This window comes from Lepisma saccharinum, chromosome 2 (genome assembly GCF_977018435.1).
Source record: "Lepisma saccharinum chromosome 2, izLepSacc3.1, whole genome shotgun sequence".
In the NCBI taxonomy this organism is placed as follows: domain Eukaryota; kingdom Metazoa; phylum Arthropoda; class Insecta; order Zygentoma; family Lepismatidae; genus Lepisma; species Lepisma saccharinum.
This window is the reverse complement of record NC_139230.1, coordinates 28,988,730-29,012,416: the sequence shown is the minus strand read 5'-3', so window position 1 is coordinate 29,012,416 and position 23,687 is coordinate 28,988,730. Positions and strand designations below refer to the sequence as shown.

General features: G+C 37.0%; 2 protein-coding genes across 2 annotated transcripts in view; one reads left to right on the top strand and one right to left on the bottom strand.

Moving 5' to 3' along the window:
• The window catches only part of LOC145983975 (transforming growth factor-beta receptor-associated protein 1-like), a 50,637-nt gene extending 40,600 nt beyond the window's left edge, over nt 1-10,037 (top strand). The window contains exons 15-16 of the mRNA XM_083117206.1: nt 3,441-3,547; nt 9,565-10,037. Of these exons, the coding sequence (XP_082973332.1) occupies nt 3,441-3,547; nt 9,565-9,721 (264 nt within the window). The 3' untranslated portion in view covers nt 9,722-10,037. The remainder of the gene's footprint in view (nt 1-3,440; nt 3,548-9,564) is intronic.
• A 2,484-nt stretch (nt 10,038-12,521) lies between these two features.
• On the bottom strand, nt 12,522-23,157 carry LOC145981558 (histone-lysine N-methyltransferase SETMAR-like). The gene is made up of 2 exons (XM_083114889.1): nt 22,541-23,157; nt 12,522-12,693 (listed from the first exon to the last, which is right to left on the bottom strand). The coding sequence occupies exons 1-2, from the start codon at nt 23,155-23,157 to the stop codon at nt 12,522-12,524; spliced, it is 789 nt and encodes a 262-aa protein (XP_082971015.1).
• Nucleotides 23,158-23,687: the final 530 nt, after the last annotated feature.

Below are 23,687 nucleotides of genomic sequence, written 5' to 3'. Positions count from 1 at the left end.
AACAATCCATTCTACCACTGAACTTTTCAAGCATATAAAATACAATAACCACTGAAAAGTATGCACCACAGGATCAGAGAAATGCATGCCATTATACACTTCCCACATTAATTAAACATGACACACTACATCTGGGCCCCTCCACTGCCAACAGCTTGTACCCAAGTGTTATGTTAAGTCATTTGCCAGCTTTACATCTTGGCCGCGAGGGTTTTAAATGTGAGGAGGCAGAATAATTAATGTTCTTAACCCTAACCAATATTTTAGGATTTAGGGGGAATGTCACACCTGAGCCGGATAAGAAGGTAATTAAATACTGATAGTAGAACTAAATTTTTATCACTGTACCTGTTGTTGTTCCATAGTGCTGGCCTGCGATCGGTGTCTGGTGGGCATGGCTAAACCTCCATGTGGACCTACTCTACGGTGCACACACACTAAGGTTATTTGCTTCCGATGACTCTCACCACTAACTCTCCTGGTGACCTCTTGCCATGAGGTGGCTGGCTGGTGTTTGCTGATTTACAGAAGGTCGTTTCATGTCCATGGTAACAAAGTTAGAACCCACCTGACCTTAAGAAAAATCATGACGCCACAAGCGGTGGTGCTCCAAGTGATACCCCTGTCTTGCAGCAATGGCCCTGCAGCGGAGTTTCCATTGGAGGAGACTGCGTTGAAGAACACATTGGTCCAAACGATCATATTCCTCCTGACAAGCTTTCCAAAGACCCTCAATTGTGCGGGGCCGTCTGCTTCCCAAGTCTCGTTTCAACAACGGAAACCCACAAAAATCCATGGAAGAGGCATCGGGGGATTTCACAGGGATGTCTGTAAAGGGGATTGCATGAATGCCCGTTTCACGTGCCATCTGATCCATGTATGCCTGCGTGAACCTGCGTATGACTGGAAGCCTTGTCCTGGTGGATGACAACATGAGATGTGTCGCTGCCATAGAGAGAAGTAATTTCATGTCTGTAAAGTAGCTCCAAAATATTCGTCTGGTAATAGGCTGCATTTATTTTAGCCTTTTTTACCACTCTGCGCGGTGGAAGTTTGCCGTTATGGCAGTAACCACCAATGACCATGAACCAGCGTGGAAAACTTTCAGCACATTCACGTACCCACTCAGATCGACCTCTTGCATCACGTGGACGATAGTAGATGGCCCTTTTTTTTACCACATCCCGACAGATACACCCATGCTTCATCCAGGGACACCACATACTTCCAGCGGTCCCCTGCCAGATTTCGTTCGTAGTGCTTCCGACTGTTGGTCTTCCTCTCCTGGACATGTGAGGCACGCAACTTATGAACTTGAGCCTTGTGCTTCCGCACAAGTTGTAAATCTTGGGCTATGATGCGATTTACAGTTGCAGGAAAACATTGCACTGCCTGTGCAATCACTCTTTGCATTGCAGGGTTTTCACATCGCACCAAGGATCTCACCTTCCGCACAACATCAGAGGAACGCTTGGGCTTATGATAAGTCCGAGGCCCACTTTGACTGGTTCCAGCAACAGGTACGGTGCAAGCTTTATGGCGATTCAACACTGCATTGATGCTCTTCTTTGACGCATGGAATGCTTTCATGTGGCACTGTTTAATTATCTGGCTATAACTATAACCAACGTCGGAAAGGGCACAGATGTACCCCTCCCTAAATACTGGAATTTTTGGTGCCATATAAACACTCACTCACACACCAACCATCGATTTTGCAAGTCAACACACAGTACTTTTGTCCTACTGGCTCTGGCTGCTCTCTGCTATGCCTACGTGCTGCTCCTTGGTGATCGAAATCGTTACCATCAACGTGAAACAACCTTCTGTAGCACTGAAGTTCTGGCTCAGGACAAAAGAACAGCAGATGGCACAAATGAACAGGCAACAACAGCACACCAAGCATTATTCTGCAAAACAAGAAATAACACAAGTTCCCAAATGGATGGCCACAAAAATTAAAGAATCTAAAAAAAAAGTTCCATTTATAAGCAAGTACTTTATTCCCATATGTAAATTTGCTACTATGTTGCTCATTTCCTAAAACATGAAATAAGACCAGATGTCATGGCCAAATTGCTAACCTGGTTTGTATATTCAGTTGTGATATGAATGGGAAAAGAGTTAAGTTAACCTACACTACTTTATAATGAATTGCTTTTAACTAGGGATGTGACGAAGCTGAAAATTTACCGATGCCGATGTACTCACCGATAATTTTTGGAACCGATACCGATGCCGATATTTAACCGATTCTGATACATAAGATTATTAAACAGAAATGGGATGTTATTTTCAGCATGACAAAAATAAATTTGCTATGTACATTTTTATTGCATATCATATGTATATACATATATATTCTCAAGAGATGCGAATGTACATTTGCATCTACAAAATGTTATGTGAACCTTTAAGAAGAGCATGGATTCTCAAGAGATTAAACATTAGTACTCAGGCAGTTCTTTGAAATACAAAATGAATTCCTGTTCTGCCAGATTCAACTTCAGAAACACGAGATTTGGAAGCACTTGAGGAAGTAACCTACTTCTCTTATCTCAAATCTGTTCAGCAACACTGAACACTCGATCACTGAATACTGATGCAGCAGGTATGCTCAAGTATTTTCTCAGGACTTGCTTCAGGTTTGAATACTCACTTTTGCATTTCCAATACAACAGCAGATCTTGGTTCAGCAATGTACTGTTTTATTTCCGATTTATAGTTAGGTTGATCCTCTGAATGAGTTTGCAATAATTTTATAACAAAAACTCTACAATAATGACGAATCATAACCAAATTTTCAATAAATCTTACAAAACTAGAATATAAATCTTAGTAGAAGGTAAAACTCTAGTATAATCTGTACCGGTTTAAATATCGGACTTTTGCCGATTCCGATACCGATACCGATGTGTCAATTTCGGCCGATTTTCATACATCTGTAATCGTCTTCGGCACATCCCTACTTTTAACCCTTTTGAAATGGAGAATATACAGTCATGGAAAAAGATACTTCCCCCATACAGTCTTAATACCAATAATCTTATGGGGGAAATATTTCTTTCCACGACTGTACATCTATGTTCGTTCCTAATGTGAGCAAATTGCAGGTAACGTATATGTATGTTTTTTTTGTTGTTTTTTTTTGCACACAATGAATATGTACTCTGATAACTTTGTGTAAAATGGTTTATTGGCATCAGTATGTCCATCATCTACTGAATATCTTTATAAAAATAAAGAAACAGCAAACAGAAACTTTCCTTTTTTTTAGTTTGTGAAATTTTGAAATATGTACTATATGTATAATGTTTTCAAAATATGCAACATTTGTTTTGGTACTGTATTAATAACAGGTTTGAGCAAATATTATGTATGTATAAATGTACATACTAGGTATTTAATTTTCCAACCATTGTGTCTTTTTTCTAATGTAGTATCGAATGTCTCGAGTGGAATCCTCACTTGCTCGTGGAGAAAATCTTCAGAAGCAATTTACTCTATATGACTTGCAGCGCCATTCAATAGCTTTACAGGAGATCAAGTAAGTACTTTGGTCTCAGTTATGTTGAGTGTAGTACTTTCTGAACTCGGAAAAACATCTGCAACAACAAAGGCACTTACCGTATTTACGCATGTATATTGCACGTGCGTGTAAAATGCGCACCCTGGTTTTTGATGGGGAAAAGTGACAAACAATTATTATATCTCATATATAATACGCAGTACAATCCAGGTTCAAGAAATGGCTTTCTTAGTTGTAGGTCGTAAAGCTGTTGCTATGCCGATCAACAGTGAATAACATCATTTCTATTCACTGAATCATCTGTTGGTCTTGTGCACCAAGAGTCGAACATTACATTACAAAGTGAAAAATTGTGGCACATGGCCTTTAAACATAGTTTTGCTCATTTTCTCTTTACTTTTTCTAAAAAACTAATGCAGAGATTCAATTAAATGAGTGTAGATCGGAGACTAATTGCCCTAGAGAGATGAGTGATATACCGTTGTACGCGGAATGAACAAGAGATTCAGACTATATGAAATTTATGCAAATTCGGCATATATGTGGTGGGAGAGAGGGGGCTAACTCTCAAAATTCCAAAATTTTTGAAAAAAAAAATGGTTCCCCCACCCTCCCCCCAAGAAAAAAGTACATGACAATGTCAACATGCACATGGAAATGATCGCTGACGTGTAAGGAACACAAAAATATTTGCATTATTATCATATGACCAATGTAACTTGAGTTGTACTCCCAAAAGGAATGATTCAAGCTTCAAAATGCAGCGGTACCTTGAAATGACTTTAGCTCAGAGACTATTTGCTCTGGAGATATGAACGATATACCGTTGTACGCTGAATGAATCACAGATTCAGACAATATATAATTTATGCACATTCAGCATATATATGGAGGGGGAAAGGGGGAAAATCCCCTGAAAATACTTTTTTTTTTAAAAAATGGGGTTTCGCCCCCCCCCCCCCTGAAAAAAAGGATATGAAAAGTTCAAAATGCACATAGAAATTATCGCTGGCATGTAAGAAACAGAAAAAAATTTGCATCATTGTCTTATGACCAATGTAACTTGAGTTGTATCCCCAAAAGGAATGATTCAAACTTCAAAATGCAGTGGTACCTTGAAATGACTATAGCTCAGAAACTAAATGCCCTAGAGAAATGAAAGATATACCGTTGTACGCAGAATGAATCACAGATTCAGACGATATATAATTTATGCACATTCGGCGTACATATGGAGGGGGAAAGGGGGAAAATCCCCTCAAAAATACTTTTCATAAAAAAATGGTGTCCCCCCCCCCCGAAAAAGAATGTCAAAATGCAAAATTTATGCAAATTTGGCATATATATGGAGGGGGAAGGGAGAAAACCCCAAAAATTATTTTAAAAAATTGTCACCACCCAAAAAATGTCCTCGCACTTAGGCACAAAGTGACACCTATGCACGACATTCACGGATGAAAAGCTAGAACGCAGTGAAAAATGTGCGCCGATTCTTGCAGCTGCTTGAAATTCTATTTTTAGACAATGCAGGGTAACCCCTGTCGCAACTTTTGGACACTTGTGCTAAAAAAACAAAGGTTTCCTTCAGCGTGCTTCGAAATTCCATTCTCACAACACAGATTCAACAACCAGTCTTCCCCCCACCCCCACCCCCTGTTTGCACCCTCACGGAAAACTTTCATTTTGACATCGGATACTGATAAACAAGCTTCCTTCGAATGCAGTTCACAGGCGGGTGTGAAAAGCATTGCTTTAGAACAACAAAGCCGGTCTTCCTTTGTCTGCAAAAATTTTCCCTTGAAAAGAGATGCAAAAGAGAAGTCCCTTTTCCCGCCTTTTCCCCTCCATTTTTATGAAGACAAAAAAAAATGCAAAAACACATTTCTGTTAAATACATGTGTTAGGAACAATATATATATAAAAAAAAAAAATCGAAATTCTAGCCAAAAATAGAAACGTTATAACGTAAAAACTACGACCTTGACACAGCATCTCGATCAAGATGCTTGGGACCGTGAGGCTTACTTTTGGGGATCTCGATCGAGACGCTTGGGACTGAAAAGGTTAAGGCATTTACACACTCCATATATGTCATATTATTTGGCCAGTAATACATTTTAATTATTTTCTTTTTCCTTATCTTTTTTTTTCATACAAAGTACCATTAAGATCAGAACATTCCTTTCTTTTGTAATGAGCTTATTTCAACCTCATTGCAAATAAGTGTTGCCATATTGAATGGAATACTGTTGCCATATTCAGAAACTGCAGAATTCAAGCTTTACAACGATATACATGAGTAAATACAGTATATCCATCATGTGTGATATCATATGAAAACATGGTGCTGAGAGTAATGAGTCTTGCAGATGTGCCATAAGAGAAACAATTCCAGGTGAACATTATATTCTAGTCATGTGTTCTTGGTAAAAATATTTACTGTAATCCAGAAGTGAACAGAAATGGGCCAGCTAGCTTATTCTCTGGGACCTTTTTAAATATCCTCAGTTTCCCCAATCGGAGAGACAACCACAACAATTAATCTTGGGATGTAGTACACACTGACAAAGGATGGCTAGTTCGGAGTTGCCAAGCTTCTTTTTCAAGGAGTCATGAAAGATTCAGTCCAGTCCTCTCCTTTGTGTCTTCATCCCTCCCTCATATACATGAGGCTGGGTGATGATATGACCATAGCCTGAGGAGGGCTGGCTGCTGGTAGACGAGACAAAGGAAAAGATGTGGCAACACTTTCGACTGTCAACCATGGCACACATTGTGGTTTCAGCAGGAAGAGGGATGGGTTAACCTTTAAAGTCCTGTGGCACTTATGCAGTCCTCTGAGCCAGGCCATTTATATGAGTTTTGTAAGGTTTAGCAAAAATCATTATAGCTTCCTTCCTATGGCAGATAATTTAGTGAAACAAGAAACATTTTACTAAGAATAAAATGTACTTTGACATATAAAAGATGAAGTGTTGCTATCTGTATGTACAGTATTTGTAATTATTCGTGGCTTCAAATGTGAAAATTGAAAAGAAAAAAAAAATTGCCTCTCCCCCCTCCCTGTTGAGACATGGGACAGGAACAAATTCTATGTCCTATTTGCAACCACATGTCTACATTATAATTCAATATTTATTTTGTTCCTAATGCCTTTTGCCATCCGAAGAAAAAAATTTAAAAAAAATGAAACGGTTGGACTGTAGGCCCCACACTGCCGCCCGTCCCTGGCCACTGCCATGTCTCTGGAAGAAGTTCTTCATCCTCTGAATCACCAGCTGCTGCTGACGTCATTAGGGAGTTGAAGAGCACCCAGCATCGCTGTCGATGCACATCGACTCTTGGTTTCAAGTTCCACACACTTCGAGTCATGGTCATAGAAAATGAACAGGGTTGCAAGGCAACGAAAAAAAGGTTCTGTTCCATCGGTCAAGGTATGACCAACTAGGACTGTGGCCAAAAATGCCATCGGTCAGCACATTACCAATTGGGACTGTAAAGGTTAAGGACACTTATGACAAAAATAATATTTGGAAACTCATTCATTGTTTAGCCATGAATTCTCATACAATCCTCAAATAGTTGGTTTCCTTAATTCAGCTTCTGTTGAGTCATTGATTAGCAGAAACCTACCCTTAATAATAAAGAATAGATTTTAATGACTCCAAAGTTCCATCCACAATAATACTCAGGGTATTAAGCACTGGAGCATATGAAGTGAACTCATTAAAAACCCAAAACCAAAGAATCTGGGCTTAAAGTGAGTCAGTCAGAATGTACTGGAACTCTGTTGCGGCAAAGCCATTTGGTGCTGAAACTAGGTTCCTGCTGCAACATTGGACATACATTTTATTTATTTAATACAATGTACAAAAGTCCATCATTTGTTACATTAACATTTAGCATCTGGATTGTCGATTTTGGAACGATGCCTATATTTCCTTTGAGGAAGGATGGTTGATATTTCGACCAGCAGTGCATGGCATCAATTAACATGCCATTTCTTGAAAACTACACACAATATTTCAATTCTGCCTTTTTTTATCTTTACTATACATATGAAGGTCTGACATACTCGAATTACAAAACAATATACCAGTGTTTTACTGTGCATAAAGTGGACTTAAAACACCAAATCAATCAATCAATATACCAGTGTACTATTATTAACAAGCAAATTTTAAAAATAGTCCTTTGTTTCCCTTCGTTACCCCATAATATTATGGGATAGATTTTAAAATGATTTTTTTTCAAAGTTGCATTACATATTCTCATAGAGTGGTCTTTTGCCGTGCTCCAGGGGTGTGAGTATGCCATTTTATTTATTTTCATTGTTCTTCTTCTTCTTCCTTTAAGACTAATTAGTTTACCTCCGCTAAAAGCCCTGTCTCTAAAGAAAACAAAACTGATTTCATATCTCTACAACAATTAATTCTCGAGCTATGATTTTGTACTTCGCGGCAAGTTTAAAAAATGTGTGCTTGATGCACATTTCAATGGGAATACACTTGCATGGAGCTCCTTCCCTAAAGGTTAATTCTTGTAAACAATAGATGAATATGAAAAGAGAAAGTTCTTGTACTAAATTTTTCTCATGTCAGTGGGCAGTCAGCAGGCACCATGAGGCAGGTTTATCACATGTTTAAGCTTTTGTTTGGTAGTCCTCAATGCCGAAAATGATATGCATACTTCAGAAGAGGGGTGTCCCAGGAGCAGGAAGATAAGCTTCTAGGGGGAGAATTCTTTCATATTGCTGTCAGTTTGCCATTGCGAATTGTGTGCTGTGATTAAATAATGTAATTGTTTGTATGTGTTTTTATTTATCTGACTTCCTGATAATCTATGAATGGAAGTAAAATATATCCACTTAGAATTTGCTTATTTATGAGTTATTCATATTTCTGAAAATTTAGAAGAAAAAATATAATTGCTATTCGTTTAAGATGTAAATAGGAACCTACTTTCCTGAAATGACAGACCTGACAGATCTTGGGTTTATGGTCCGTTTTGCAATAAAAACAAAGTAAGTAAATGTTTTTCAAAAAAAACATTTATTTTCTGAATTTACATACACTTCTCTATTTTTCTACATAATTTCCTTGGTGGTTTAAATTTATTGTAATGAACTACGAGTTTTTGGATACCCTCCTCATAGAACTACCGCCTGTGAGATAGCCAGTTACACATGGTCGTTTTCACTTCTTCATCAGTGTCTAAACGCTTGCCGCCCAGGAAGGTCTTCAGATGGCGGAAGAGGTGGTAGTTGCTAGGTGCAAGGTCTGGACTGTATGCAGATGATCGAATACCTCCCAGCCAAAAGATTCAAAAGATGCACCGCCATCTGAAGACCTTCCTGGGTGGCAAGCGTTTAGACACTGATGAAGAAGTGAAAACGACCATGTGTAACTGGCTATCTCACAGGCGACAGAGATCTATGAGGAGGGTATCCAAAAACTTGCAGTTCATTACAATAAATGTTTAAACCAGCAAGGAAATTATGTAGAAAAATAAAGAAGTGTATGTAAATTCAGAAAATAAATGTTTTTTTTGAAAAAAACATTTACTTGCTTCGTTTTTATTGCAAAACTGACCTTACTTAAAAAATAACCCTCGTATTTACTTTGGATGCAATAATAATAATAATAATAATAATAATAAACACAATTATTATTTTAATATGCATTTAGTAGTGTCTATCCATTTGTAGTTGGTGTTCCGGCTACTGACTGAAACCACTTTAAGCTCTGCAAATAGTAGAAGCAATTGACACCACTACCTGTCAAAACTACTTTGATGTTGCAGTAGAACCTGTATCCTAGGCATGCTACAAACATCAAGAGGATAGTCTTAGAATCGGTAGTGGATCAGAAAGATTCAAAAACATAAGATCTTATAGACAGATTGGGTGAACACACTTTTTTCCAAGAAATGATGATTGTAACCTTACTGTACTTACATTTTTATATATGGGTTTGTGAATAACGCAGTTGTGTGCATTTTTTGATCTGTACATTATTTTTTTTCGTATCTTGCAGCTACTGCTGTGTTTGCAAGAAACCATTCCAGGATGGAACATTTGCCCGATATCCAAATAATGTTGTTACACATATTGCTTGTGCTCGCCATAATAATATTTGTCCATTGACTGGTAAAGTTTTCAAGACACTCAATGCACCTAAAGCAGAGAGATAACGACACATCAGTGACATAAGCAGCATCTGAAAATTTAAATTGAAAAGTGATGAAATTATTTGATGAAATTATTTAAGTGTGAATGCTGTGGCTAATTTATATGATCATGCAAATTAAAAGACTTGATATGAGGATATATTACTATAGGATGTATATATATTCCAGTATTTAATTATAATGAACAATAAATCCTTTTTTGTGGATGCAAATATTTGATACACTACAAACAGTGCAATAGACAGTTTCTGTTCTGCAGTACCAACGATTAGTATGATTTTTACAAAATGTTGTGTAAAATAATGTGTAAATAAAAATTACAAAGTAAATTCACCTTTCTTTTAAATTTTTGAAATTGTCACACCGTAACGAACTGTTGCTGGTTGGGATCTTACCAGAATCCTAACCATTATGCTTGGGTGATGTAGCTTCGTCATTCATTCATCCTCACTGGTGAGCATTTGCCCTTGGCAGATAACTTGATGGTAATAGGCGAGAGGTTACTTTTCACACTTGAAATGGCACAACACTAAGTATTTGGGTTTATATCTTCCAGTTTAGATCAACATGGTTAGAGAAGGTTCTATTTGTCTATTCGATGATGAAGAGTTCTTTGGAGAAGACCATTAGAATTGCGCTATGCAGGCTCGCTCAAACTCCCCGATCTTTCTTGTTCCTCGTTCCAAAGCAAAAGACCCCAAGTCGCCCATTACACTCTCTCTTATTCTTTTTTTTTCCACCACCTGGTTATTGCTCTCCGATACCCGTTGATCAGCAACTTCCTTTCAATCAACCAGGAAGATAGATTTGATACTGACTTAGCATTCTTTGAATGCTTCAGAGTAATGGCCGACGAAGGAGGTTATTGCTTTTGGCTTGCTACTTTTCTCTAATCAGGGGAACCTGTTACGATACCTCCCTCGGGAAAAAATTTCCCAAATTGAATTTTGTATTTGAAATACCCATGTTGATCTATCCTTAGAAGTTGGAGTTTTTTTTATTAAAATGTAGAGAAGAAAATAAAACACAAATAAAAGAAACCATATTTTCCCTGCCAAAACCCGAAAATTAACGAAATTAAAATTGTATGATTATATCAAGTGCCTATGCGGTAACAGGCCATAAGTAATGTGATAAGTCTTAACTGTACTTGGCCGTAAAAACAAGGTAAGCAAAACAAACACACGTGTTTTTCGAAGAGATAAAAAAATGTTTTGGTTAGCGTAAGCAATGTAGTCTGCACGTAAGCAGTCTGTCGGTGTCATAATCACTGAAGGGCGGAGCCCAACATCTATGTTGTAATGGCCGCCGTGGCTATCACTTGATACACAAAGGTGGACATAATTCGAGGGCGTTGCTAGGTACACAAAGATGGCCACTAGTCACGTGACTGTCTCCAAGAATTTCAATGTCGCATGTGTTTGGGGATGGCGCGCCGAAGGCAAACGGCCTGTTTACACAATTACGTGTTGTGAAGAACTGTATTTCATAACATTGAAACAATGTGACGAGTGCAATCTACACTGGTTAGTTTTATAAAGCACACATGTTCGCAGAAAGTGTTGTGTCACTATAGTTCGTTGATCACAAAGGTTCCTGGGATCGCTGAGACACTAACTGGAAGTACCGAAGTAAGTATGATTTGAATTGTATCCAGAAAACACACACGTACTCTTGTGGATGATACTTCCAGTGAAACACAATCTATGTTAAAAATTTTGCACACACTGATTTCCGTTGCAACATTTTCTTTCTAAAAACTAAGGAAGAAGAAGAGAAAATGGTCAATGAAACTGGTAAGCACTTTCAAAATATAAATGTTGTCGTGCTGCATGTTCACTTAAACTGGATCAAATGCACTGTTAATATACATTGTTGAGAATTGTAATATAATTAAGCCTTGTTTTTTCCATATTAAAACCAATACGTTGCTGACCAAGGCAGTTTATTAAGATAAAACACTTAACACGTAACGTTTCGACCCTGTATCAGGGTCTTCCTCAGACGAAGAACTAAATTAGTTCTTCGTCTGAGGAAGACCCTGATACAGGGTCGAAACGTTACGTGTTAAGTGTTTTATCTTAATAAACTGCCTTGGTCAGCAACGTATTGGTTTTAATTGTTGAGAAGTGAACAATTCCTGATGTTTTCTCACTTAGTACACTCCTATGCACTAATCATTGAAGGAAGGTTTCACATACTGGAAAATTACTTTTCAAAACTGTCTTGCATGAAAACGTGTATAATTGGATGTGATTTGTTAACTATATCACATCGATGCACTTCTAGAAGCGTTGACATGACCATTTTATGAGGGGTCATGTATTGAAATTCTGGAACAATGGGTATGAAGTTTGTGAAACTAAGGTTCATTGCAGATTAGTTTCCTCTTCTGTGGCTTTTGAATTACTTATCGACATAGGCTTGTAAATATTTAATGCATTATACGTAAGATAATCTGAGACATGTAAATTGCACTGTTTGATGGCGTAATGTGACCTTAATTGGGACAGGTCAACGCACTTTCTGGAACACACTCTTCTGCTTTCTTCTGTTTTCATTTTCTTATTCTTCTTTTCTTCTTATTCTTCTTTTCTTCTTATTCTTCGTTTCTTCCTATACTGGAACAGTGATTGGGGAAGGGGACTGTAAAACTTAGTCCATTGTGGGGATTTTCTTCGTGTGGAGAATTGTTGAGAATTTTGTTCCTGGAACTTGGTAACTCCGCCGATTTTCGTCGTGAACAAAAGGGAAGGAATTGCGGGAATCTTCCGTTGATGAAGTTGGGGAATGTGAAGTGGAGTTAAAGTGCCTGCTCACATGGCTGTTGCATGCAGTTTTCCTGGGGAGATAAACCATCGGGATGTGTGCGGATTCGGGTTTGAAACCCGTTCTCCTCGCTGGTGATGGGCCAAACTGCTGCATGTTGATTCCCAATACGCTGGGAAAATCCTTCTCCTGTTGAGAACTTTTGACTGGTGTAATGAATAGACAGACTTAGGTAAAGGATAAAATATAATTTCGTAGACGGGAAATGAGGAAAAGGGTGTTCATCTAGACTTATTAACACAAATAACAAAATTCCAATGCCGTGCCATACCTTGTGTGAACATTTATAAATTACTATGAAAATGGAAATTAAAAAAGGACTAATAAGTATTAGAATAATAAAATATATGTGAAAGCTTATAATGAATTAGTTTTGTCACATTTATGTGAGAATTCATAAAGAGACCATATGAAATATTTGTTAAATTTATCGAAACTATTACATTGTTTTCCCTTGTGCTATGAGAAATATCTTGTTGTCAATATAAAGATGAGTATACCTTAAAAGTGAATGTATTTAGTGACATGCCTAAAGGTGCTAATTTGTGATCTTTAAAACATCATAACAATTAGTCACGGTGCCTATTTGTGACGGTTCACTGCTGGTCCAAATACATGTGATAATACATATCGATTAATCTAACTGTCTTGCAAGTTGTTTAAAAAAATACTTAAAATAAATCTAATTATTGAAATTAACCTAAGTGCATAAATGCGTTTATGGTAAAATTTTATCTATTTAGGCTAAAATATCCCTAATGTTGTTAACAATAAATTCTATCGTTAAATAAAATATCTAACGGCTATATCCTTAACTCGTGACTTGTCCCTTGAAAATTTAATGAATGAACGCCACTGGCTCAGAAAAATATGCATAGTCTAAAGTTTTCGTTGACATTTCCAATGCTAAGTTCTAAACGTGCTGAAAGTACTCGGGAGAGCTTCAGCGTGGAGAAAGGAATGTGTTAACTGCAGGTATTCGAAATTCTTACAAGGTTGCGTTTCGTATTACGAGCAGAAACTTTCTGCCACTTCGAAGCTGGCAGCGGAAAAAAATACTACTTGACGAGGGAAAGGAAGAAGGAAATGGAACTCTATGATTCGCTGAAGCGCCGCATGACGCGTACATGTTGACGTTACTATAACTTACTACGGACAAGATTTAGTAAACTAGGCTGGGCTAAACTGAATGCCAAGAACCTTGAAATGCAAACGTGGCAAAAAGATGGGAGGGGTTTAACGGGCATACAACAAGCGGTTGCAAGTCTTGGATGCTTCCCTGTGCTTGCGCAAAACAACAACTCGGAAAAATGCCAGCGAAAATAAAAGCTAATAAACTTTACATGGAAATACAATGGGGGTTCAGTAATAAATTCTTACAAAGCACTATTTATCTGCTGAGTTTATTTAACTAATATACTTTATTTATCCCTTATTTTAATCACTATTTATGGACTTATCATATTTTAAAATTACTACAAAATTATCTAATTTAATCTCAAATGTTATCTTTATTTATAATTGCTTAAAAGATCAGTCAAACTGGTGATGAACAATAACACTAATTCACTCTTGACTACCTAAACTAAAATAATAATTATTACTTATGCGATATTTAAATGCATTTGAATACTAACATCACTAAAATTGGAGAACGTAATCATTCTCTCTATTCATTCTAAAATATGCTTAGCATATTATTGTAGCAAAGCTTAAAACTAAAACCTTTAGTGGTTTAACCATAAACATTCTGCGATAGCAAAATGGATTTCCAAGAATTGGTCCGGATCCAATATCTAAAGGAAAATACTTATTTGGGCGCAATAAAATCTTATCATCTATGTATACATATTCACATAAAAAATAAATATTCTCAATAACTTTGCGCTAGATACAAAACTTGGCTAGTATGAAGGTAATCCTTCTTATATTAATAAAACTATAATTTTAGTAATGTGATGACTATACTACGTAGTATAAATTATACCGCTTAAAAAATATTATCGCATATTATAACATTTAAATAAATTAATAAACTAATGCCTTTAAAAAAACTTTTTTTTATGCACACTTGAGTCGTGTAGGACCTGTTTAATATTAGTGAATGCCGTAACTTAAAATATAATTGCGATGTTTATATTTTAAGGTTTAAAATGTAACACATGAAGTTTAAATATTTAAAATTTAAAGCTATAAAAAAACTAAACAGGGATATTAAGCTATGAATACAATAGCTGAGGAGAAAAAAAATATAAATAATCCACAAAAAAAAAAAATTCTGTTAACATGTGAGAAACATCCGCACCATGTATACTGCTCTCTTAATCCTTTTCTAGCTATCCTATTAAGTTGGCTTTGCCTAACTGAGGTGCTTTAAGCATAAATATATATCATATGTATCATGTGTATAATCTCTTTGACGTCACTAAGGCCTATTTATGAATGCCACTAAAACACCTATTATTCCTAAACTAGAACTTTTAATTAATCAAGCGGTTTATATTCTATACGATTGGTAGCGCCACGCTTACTACATTACGCTTAGCGCAGTGCGGACATAATTGCTACACTTTCCTAGAAATATAATTGGCGTTTCATCTCTTCACATGTTAACATGTATTTGATAATAAATAATTTATTGCTTAATTAGGGTAACATAAGGCAATGTGATTGACTCGTGAATTCCTCAACTATCTCCTTAATCTAAGCTCCCTTCTTGAGGTGCTAGGAGACTTCAGTCATTTTGAGTGTAAATGAGTCGACCACAGGACCTTGTTCGTTCCCAAAATTATATTTATTAAAATTTAATATCCTCGTTGCTATAATCTTAACAGCTATAGCTCATGCATTCTAAATCATTTACAAGTTACGGTCAGTTTTAAACAAGATTTAAATTGAAACTTTTAAGAACTTTAATTAATAAACAACAACAACAAAATTTGACTTAGCATACTCGCTGCTGGACTCAGTGAATACATAGTGCAAATGAGTCAGAATCAAGACTAAAATTATTTTCGTCTTTAGCAATAATCTTATTATCCATCTTTTAATTAAACATTTAGTTAATCAAATACATAAAAATAAAACAGAATCACTGTCTAATTTCTAATGTCATTGTTCAAAATTAAGTTAAATCCTGGAAGAGGTGAAAATTTTCCAGATGGTTGATCTTTCATAGCCAGGGTACCGGGTTCGCGAGCGAACCACAGCGCTACCAGGAGCGAATTGATGAAAAAACGTCCACGGACGTCCCGGGACCGGCCACATTCTTGATGGAATGAGCCTCCCTAAAATCCGCCATCAAACCTTCCGCCACGCGGAATGACAGACGCCCCTGATACCACTTCGCCAGCCCGATGCGGATAACCGCGACGGAACTAGGGCGCAGGGCTATTCCGTGCTCGCCCGTGGCTACCGAGGACAACATCCTACCTTCTTTTCCTCCGTATTTTTACATTTTGCGGGTGGCTAATTCATCCTCCAATTGGAACTCAACATTTATCATAACAAGAATAATTTTTCCTGACCTCTAACATTACAAAAAAAAAAAAATGCGTGCCGCCTTATGAATTCTCTATTTTAAATGCGTACGTAAACAGTTAATGATTTTAACATTTTCTTCATGAGTTTCATCCTTTCTTATCCTGATTAAGCGTAACTGAGCAAACGTAAATAAATTTTAAAAAATATATATATATGGCTGAAATCCTGGTACTAGATTCTTAATTTTCATTCATTTCAAATTGAAGTGAATGAAAATTCCAGCACCTCAATCCACGTAACGAACTGCTGAACCTATCCTTTCAATTTTCATTTACTTCCTGGTGAAGTAAATGAAAATCCCAGCACCTCTACCACGTAACGAACTGCTGCTCATTGGGATCTTACCAGAATCCTAACCATTATGCTTGGGTGATGTAGCTTCGTCATTCATTCATCCTCACTGGTGAGCACTCGCCCTTGGCAGATAACTTGATGGTAATAGGCGAGAGGTTACTTTTCACACTTGAAATGGCACAACACTAAGAATTTGGGTTTATATCTTCCAGTTTAGATCAACATGGTTAGAGAAGGTTCTATTTGTCTATTCGATGATGAAGAGTTCCTTGGAGAAGACCATTAGAATTGCGCTATGCAGGCTTGCTCAAACTCCCCGATCTTTCTTGTTCCTCGTTCCAAAGCAAAAGACCCCAAGTCTCCCGTTACACTCTCTCTTATTCTTTCTTCCACCACCTGGTTATTGCTCTCCGATACCCGTTGATCAGCAACTTCCTTTCAATCAACCAGGAAGATAGATTTGATACTGACTTAGCATTCTTTGAATGCTTCAGAGAGTAACGGCCGACGAAGGAGGTTATTGCTTTTGGCTTGCTACTTTTCTCTAATCAGGGGAACCTGTTACGACACTAAGCTAATACACAAAGGAGGGATATACCTTATTTTCCGGCCCTTTTTTTGTACACATTTTTGAGGAGAAAGTTTTATCACAGAATATTATAATTAATTTACAGTATTTCAAAAATAAAGAAATTTATAGGTCTACTTTCAACACACATCTTACATAATCTAACATTTTAATCATCTTCGCCAAAACCCACATATTCATCTCCAGAGCTATATGAAGAGTAACTTGAAACCTCATGTAAATCAGAATTGAAGATACCGGTAATCGAAATGGCGTAAGATGCACTCTGTTTTTCAGTCCTATTTTTAAAGGAAGAAAGTGTGTCTTATACACCGGCAAATATGGTACTTTATTTGTGTTAGAGATGAACTAACATATAAGTTTTATTAGTATCTATAAAGTGTAGATATAAAATTTACTGACAACTAATAGCATAAAGTGGCAAATAAGGTGGAAATTTGCCAATTAATTTTGTTGCTATTAAATTGCCTTGTAGTCAACCTCCATGGCAGAGTGATTAGCACAGCATGCTGATGCCAGGGGTCCTGGGTTTGGAATCATGGCCTGGAGATGGGTGTTCTTTGTGAGTGTCCCTTCATCAATTTCATCATATCATCTGTCATCCTCATTTTTGCAATTAGTCAAAAGTAAAATAAAGTGAAGTAAAATAAATCAATAATTTGCTTTGCATACTTTTATACTTATACGTATTATATGACAGATATGTAAGTGCTTGATGCCAGTATGTTATTTGTCAGAAAAAGAAATCTGTCTCTTAATGATGCATCTGTATTGCACGGTTGGTTGCATACACATAGGAAAAAAGTATTAAAAATGTTTCCCTTCATGTTCTCTACACGATGTCAAGTTTTGTTGGTGGTTCACAGCAAAACCCTGTGTATGTGTGTGTGTTTACCAAAATCATGTGGTTAGGAGAGGAGGAGTAATCAGTGCTTGCGGTGATTTTTTTTTAAAAAATAATTTTGGTATCTCATATTCATGTTTTTGAATGCCTTTAAATACCTTAGAGTGGAATGTAGTTACTATAAAATATTCATATTGGTTGCAAATGTAAACCAGCTGCACCCATCAAGGCACTCGGCAAAGTATATGCACTGATCATTTGAGGGAAGAGACCTAGTTGTCTTTCTCGAATGACTTGTGCAGTTCTTGAATGCTGACTGTTGCTCTTCGCATTAAAAAAGGTCAAAGGAAAGTGATACCAGCTTCGTTTTCATCTTTGACAAAGGTCTTTGGAAGAACTTATCCACACTGGCCATGAATATAGCTAACCTCTGGTATTTTCTATGCATTCATAGCACTGCCTTACCCTATATGATTATTCATGTGTGAAGCTTTACATTAATTACATTAATTTACAAGTGGATGCATGATAAATTAATTCACCAAGCTGATTTTTTCTATTCTTTCTGCATTTTTTAACATTATCACCTTTAGGATTGATTCGATTAAAATTCCCTCTGATAGAAACATTTTTATAAAGGAACTTCATTAGTATTGTCCAGAAATGGAAATCATCATCATGCTTAGTCAAAAGTGGCAGAAAAGGACGTATAATAATAATGAAAATACAACAAGGGAAATCCATCTATTGATTTAGAATTGAAATATTGTGGTGCTAGTATGTTTATTACTTTAAGGGTTATAATAAAATATGCACAAAATTATTTTTGTACACAAACTTACATCATCAGTGAAGATTGGTTTGGTTTGTAGTATTCATGCACTTTGCACACCTTAAGAACAGGGGTAGAAAAAACGAAAACAAATTCAGGCACCAGTCCCTTTTTCTTAGGACCCAGCCTTTTTTCTGGGGGGGAGGGGCAAATATGGTCTAGAAAATCCATGAATTCAACTAAGATGAAGCTACACATTTTGATATATGATCTGAAAACATTTAATTTATTTATTAATGCAAGAATAGATTACAAGTAATTCTTGCACCGAAGTGGCCTTCCTAAAGAAGGCTCAACTGGTAACAGCATGAATAACTATACAATACTCCCTCTGTCCCATAATTATTGTCCGGTACACTTTTGTTTGTTGTCTCATAATATTTGTCCCATAGGCAAACTGTGACATTGGTGTATACAGAAGAAGAAAATTAAACACGGGAATGAGTCATACAACGTTATTACTCAAGGATCAATACAAATTTGCCGATCAAGTATCCAAAAGAACATAAATAAAAAGTCACCATTTTGGCATACCAGACTATAATTATGGGACAGAGGGAGTACATTCTAATATATGGCTGACTCTACCATATCTTGCTGATTTTAGAATTTGGCTAGCAACCTTGAAAATATTTATAATTGCATGATTATTATTCTGATTTATTGATGTAAATGAGTAAATGATACAGAAAATACACAAACATTAAAAAAAACTGGACTCGTAATTTTTTTTAAAAAAAGAATTGAAATTTCCATAAGCAAACTCGAAACATTAAATATATATATATTTTTAGCACGGAATTTGAAAATTCAGGCATCAAAGCAACCGGGCACCCTGAATTTCTCTACTTAATTCTGCTTAAGAATATAAGCATTCAAAGTCACCCTGCATCGCCAATAAACTTTCACAGTATGTAGAGAACGTAAACAACTGTCTCAATGACACTTTACTCATTTTATTCCTTCCCCATGGACAATGCTGTCATTGTGTTATCAAGGGGTCCCAGATTTGATCTGCAGTGAAGGGTTCCCTGGAAAATCTGGAAATGTTAGGAATTTTGAAAGTACAATCAGGGCAAAGAGAACAGTAAACAAATTGTCCATTACTATTTTGTATTCTTTTCTTCATTCTAGGAGTTTTTAAGGAATGGAATTTTACTTAGGCTAGGCTGCTTATTGGTACTTTTCTTTCTATTCTTGAACTGTACATTGTGGAAAACAGAACCAAAGGACATGGTAATGGACAGTTTGCCTCTATTTTCTGTGCTGTTGACTGTATTTGTCACTTTGAACTGACAAGATAATATTCAGTGTGATATGGCACATATGCACAGATAGATATAACAATTTTGTGTGCAAAAGAGTGTGATACATGTAATAACCATAACCAAGGGGTTTGTTTCAAGATAAAGCCATTCATATTCTGTGAAACTTTATATGCTGTAAGAGAATAATATATACACTAAATGTAGTTACATATAGAATGAAAATAAACCATTTCACATTTCATGGATATGTAAGTACATTTTGTGTATGTATTGATTAAAAGCCATTGTTGAAAAAATATCCCACAATCATTTCATAGGGAATATTACAAACATTTATCTGTTCTATTTTACTGGTCTAAATGAGAACATCAGCATTGCGAAAATATCCCTACATTGTTATTGTTTGAATGCATATATCACATATGCTTCTGCTTATATGTTGAACAACATATTCCAAGCTGCATCAACATGTGGAAGTGACGTTTTTGTGTTTTTGCTTATAGTTAGTGATGTATGTTGTGTATATAAATAAGGTTGACAGTATTACTGTGGTGTGGGATTCATAAATACAGGGTGTTTCACTTGCTCCTGGCTCCTGATTTTTGCTTATAAATATCAAACTATTGGTCATAATGTAAGGAAATTTGCTACAGACATACCTTGGTGTATGAGAAGCATGGTGACATCACAGCAAGTGTTGGAATGGCCTCTTACTCTTTTCACTTTGTCGAGAGGTTGCAATTGTTGCACAGCAGTAACATGATATGCATACAGCTTTGCTTTTTTGGCAGCTCGTTGACATGTCCTTGTGGAAACTCTCATTATTTGTACTGGTCTACGCAACGACTTCTTTGGTGAGGCCAGAAATATGATTTTCACTTCTTGCACCATTGCTTCTGGCGGTTTGGACATCCTTCTTCATGCACATCCAACAATATTCCCATTGTTTCCAGTTTCTTCACCAAATATTGAATGGAAGACATTGCAGGCGGTTTCCGGACCCCCAACTGTGCCATGAATTGTTGCTGGCATGCTTTTATGGACTTCGTTTTGGCATTTAATGGAAGAATCGTCCAGATGCATGGACAAGAGAGACTGTTGCGCCATCTCCAATGACGTCACCATGCTTCTCATACACCAAAGTATGTCTGAAACAAATTTCATTACATTATGAACGATAGTTTGACTTTTATAAGCAAAAATCAGGGCCTGAGAGTGAGTGAAACACCCTGTATTATGAAGAAAATTGTTGATTACCATGCTTATTGTCTTTTGATTTGCACAATGAGAGCTTCAAGAATTGAAACAAAATTCCAAACAAGCTGCTATCAAATTCTATATGAGAATACTTAAAAATCCAGCCCTTAAAAGCATGTAGGATGCAAGAGAAGATTCAAGGACAACTTACAGAGAAATATTTGTGCATTCTACTGTACTTGAGGATCTCAACTTTTACTATTAACTTGTGAACATTATTGAACCATGCATAAGTAATGCATAATATATTATTATACAATTTCAGGATACACAGTACACTTTTCTTAAGACATAACATGATTATCTTGCACTTGCTAGGCTATTTTTTCATGGGGTGGGAGGATGCAACCCCTTCATCTATCAATGTGTATGTTGAGCATCATGTACTCTTTTTATTTCTGTGAACCATGAAAACATAACCACCGAATAATTTTTGCCCCATGACACCTGCTAAAATATGTCACTGTATGTATCTTTAGAATACTGAGATTTTTACAGGCTCTTTGTACAGTACCTTCAAGTAATGATTTTGAAGTTCATTGTAACAGCATCTTGCAATGTAAATGTATCAAAAACAAAAAAATAACATTTATCAGTGGCTTCGTTATAAATACCCACTAAACTTTCAAACATTAATATACATTTATATTGTTTCTCAATCCCATCTGTCATATTCTGAATTACAGGTTTAAGACAAATGTTGGCACATTTTGCTTGGTCAACATTTTCTGAGCCCCACTATACGAATTAAGCTTTTTGCTTTGGTGGGAATGTCCACTCGGTGGCATATTTGTGATCTCATTTCAGGAGATAGTTTTTTTTTATAGTTATGCAAATTTGTATATGTTACCATTAAGCAAACTATTGATTTCGGTTTAAGTACCTATTGCCAAGTTCAAACTCAGTGTCCACCTAACCTTTCCAAAAATTTCTTGTGAACACTTTCATACGTGTAAAATATCAGCATTATGACATGAAAAGTACGAGGCTTGTCCGGAAAGTAAAGATACAAACAAAAAATAAGATATAAAAGAAATGTATTGCTCGCAACTAAAGTTACACTTGATACATTGATACAGAGGCTTTGTTCAGACACGGAACAAGTTTTTGTATCCCGGAAGCGTAGAAATCCGCCGCCTGCATCTGGAACCAAGTTGTGACTTCTTCCCTGACTTCATCGTCGTCGGCAAAGTGTTTTTCACCAAGATTTTTCTTGAGGAACAGGTGGCAGTCGCTTGGTGCAAGGTCGGGGCTGTATGGCAGATGGTGAAGGACCTCCCATTGAAACTGTTCAAGCAGATCCTTGGTGACATTCGCTGCATGGGGGCGGGCGTTGTCATGAATAAAGTGGATTCCACTTGACAACATGACTCTCCATTTGTTTTGAATTGCACGTCGAAGATGTTTCAAAGTCTGGCAGTAGGTTTCAGCATTAATCGTTCTTCCAGGTGGCATGAATTCCACCAGCAGGATGCCATAGCGATCCCAGAAAATGGTTGCCATCAGCTTGCAGGTTGAAATTGACGTTTTCAATTTTTTGGTTTTTGGAGAATGGGTATGGTGCCACTGCAGAGACTGCTGCTTGGATTCAGGCGTATGGTGGAACACCCATGTTTCATCACCTGTCACAATGGAGTCCAGGAATGCATCTCCCTCTTCTGCGTAGCGAGTAAGAAAGTCCAGTGCATATCCCAGTTGTTTGGTTTTGTGTTCATCAGTCAAATGTTTTAGTACCCAGCGTGCACACAACTTTCTGTATCGTAACCCACTCACAACTTCATGAATAGTGGTTTTCAAACTGTCAGGGAACATCAGACACAATTCTCGAATTGTCACCCGCCTATTCGCACGCACCTCTGCTTCAATACGATTGCGAAGGTCGTCAGTGATCACGGATGGCCTCCCACTTCTCTCTTCATCATGAACATCATGTCGACCTTCTGCGAAGGCACGGCACCATTTCGCCACATTTTGACGATTCATTACGTTCCCATACACAGTCACAATTTCTCGGTGGATCTCCGATGGACGCTTTCCTTGTGCCTGCAAAAACCTGATCACGGTGCGCACTTTGCACTTGGCGGGATTCGGTATTGCCGCTGCCATTTCCAACGCATGTTCAGGCTCAGCGCAGCACTGTCGACTCACTCCCAATCCTCGTCGTATGGATCATGGTTACTGCCAGTGTTGCCAACTTTGGTACACATTTTTCCTCTAACGTGCAAATGTGTTTGTATCTTTACTTTCCGGACAAGCCTCGTAGAAAACAGCCTGCTGGAATGTGATGAACTCTCTATTGTCTCGGCTCAGTAAGGTTGGTCAGTTCCAGAATGGTTTCATTCTTTAATACAGAAGACTGCATACTTTTCGGCAGGAAAATCTTTGATGACTTTGACTGGACCATTAATGGACAAGAATGTTTTTTCAATTGTGTCTGTAAGAAATGGTATACTATACGGTTTCAATCTTATTTTCTTTGAGGGAGATAAAAACATCCCTGACAGGGATAAAAA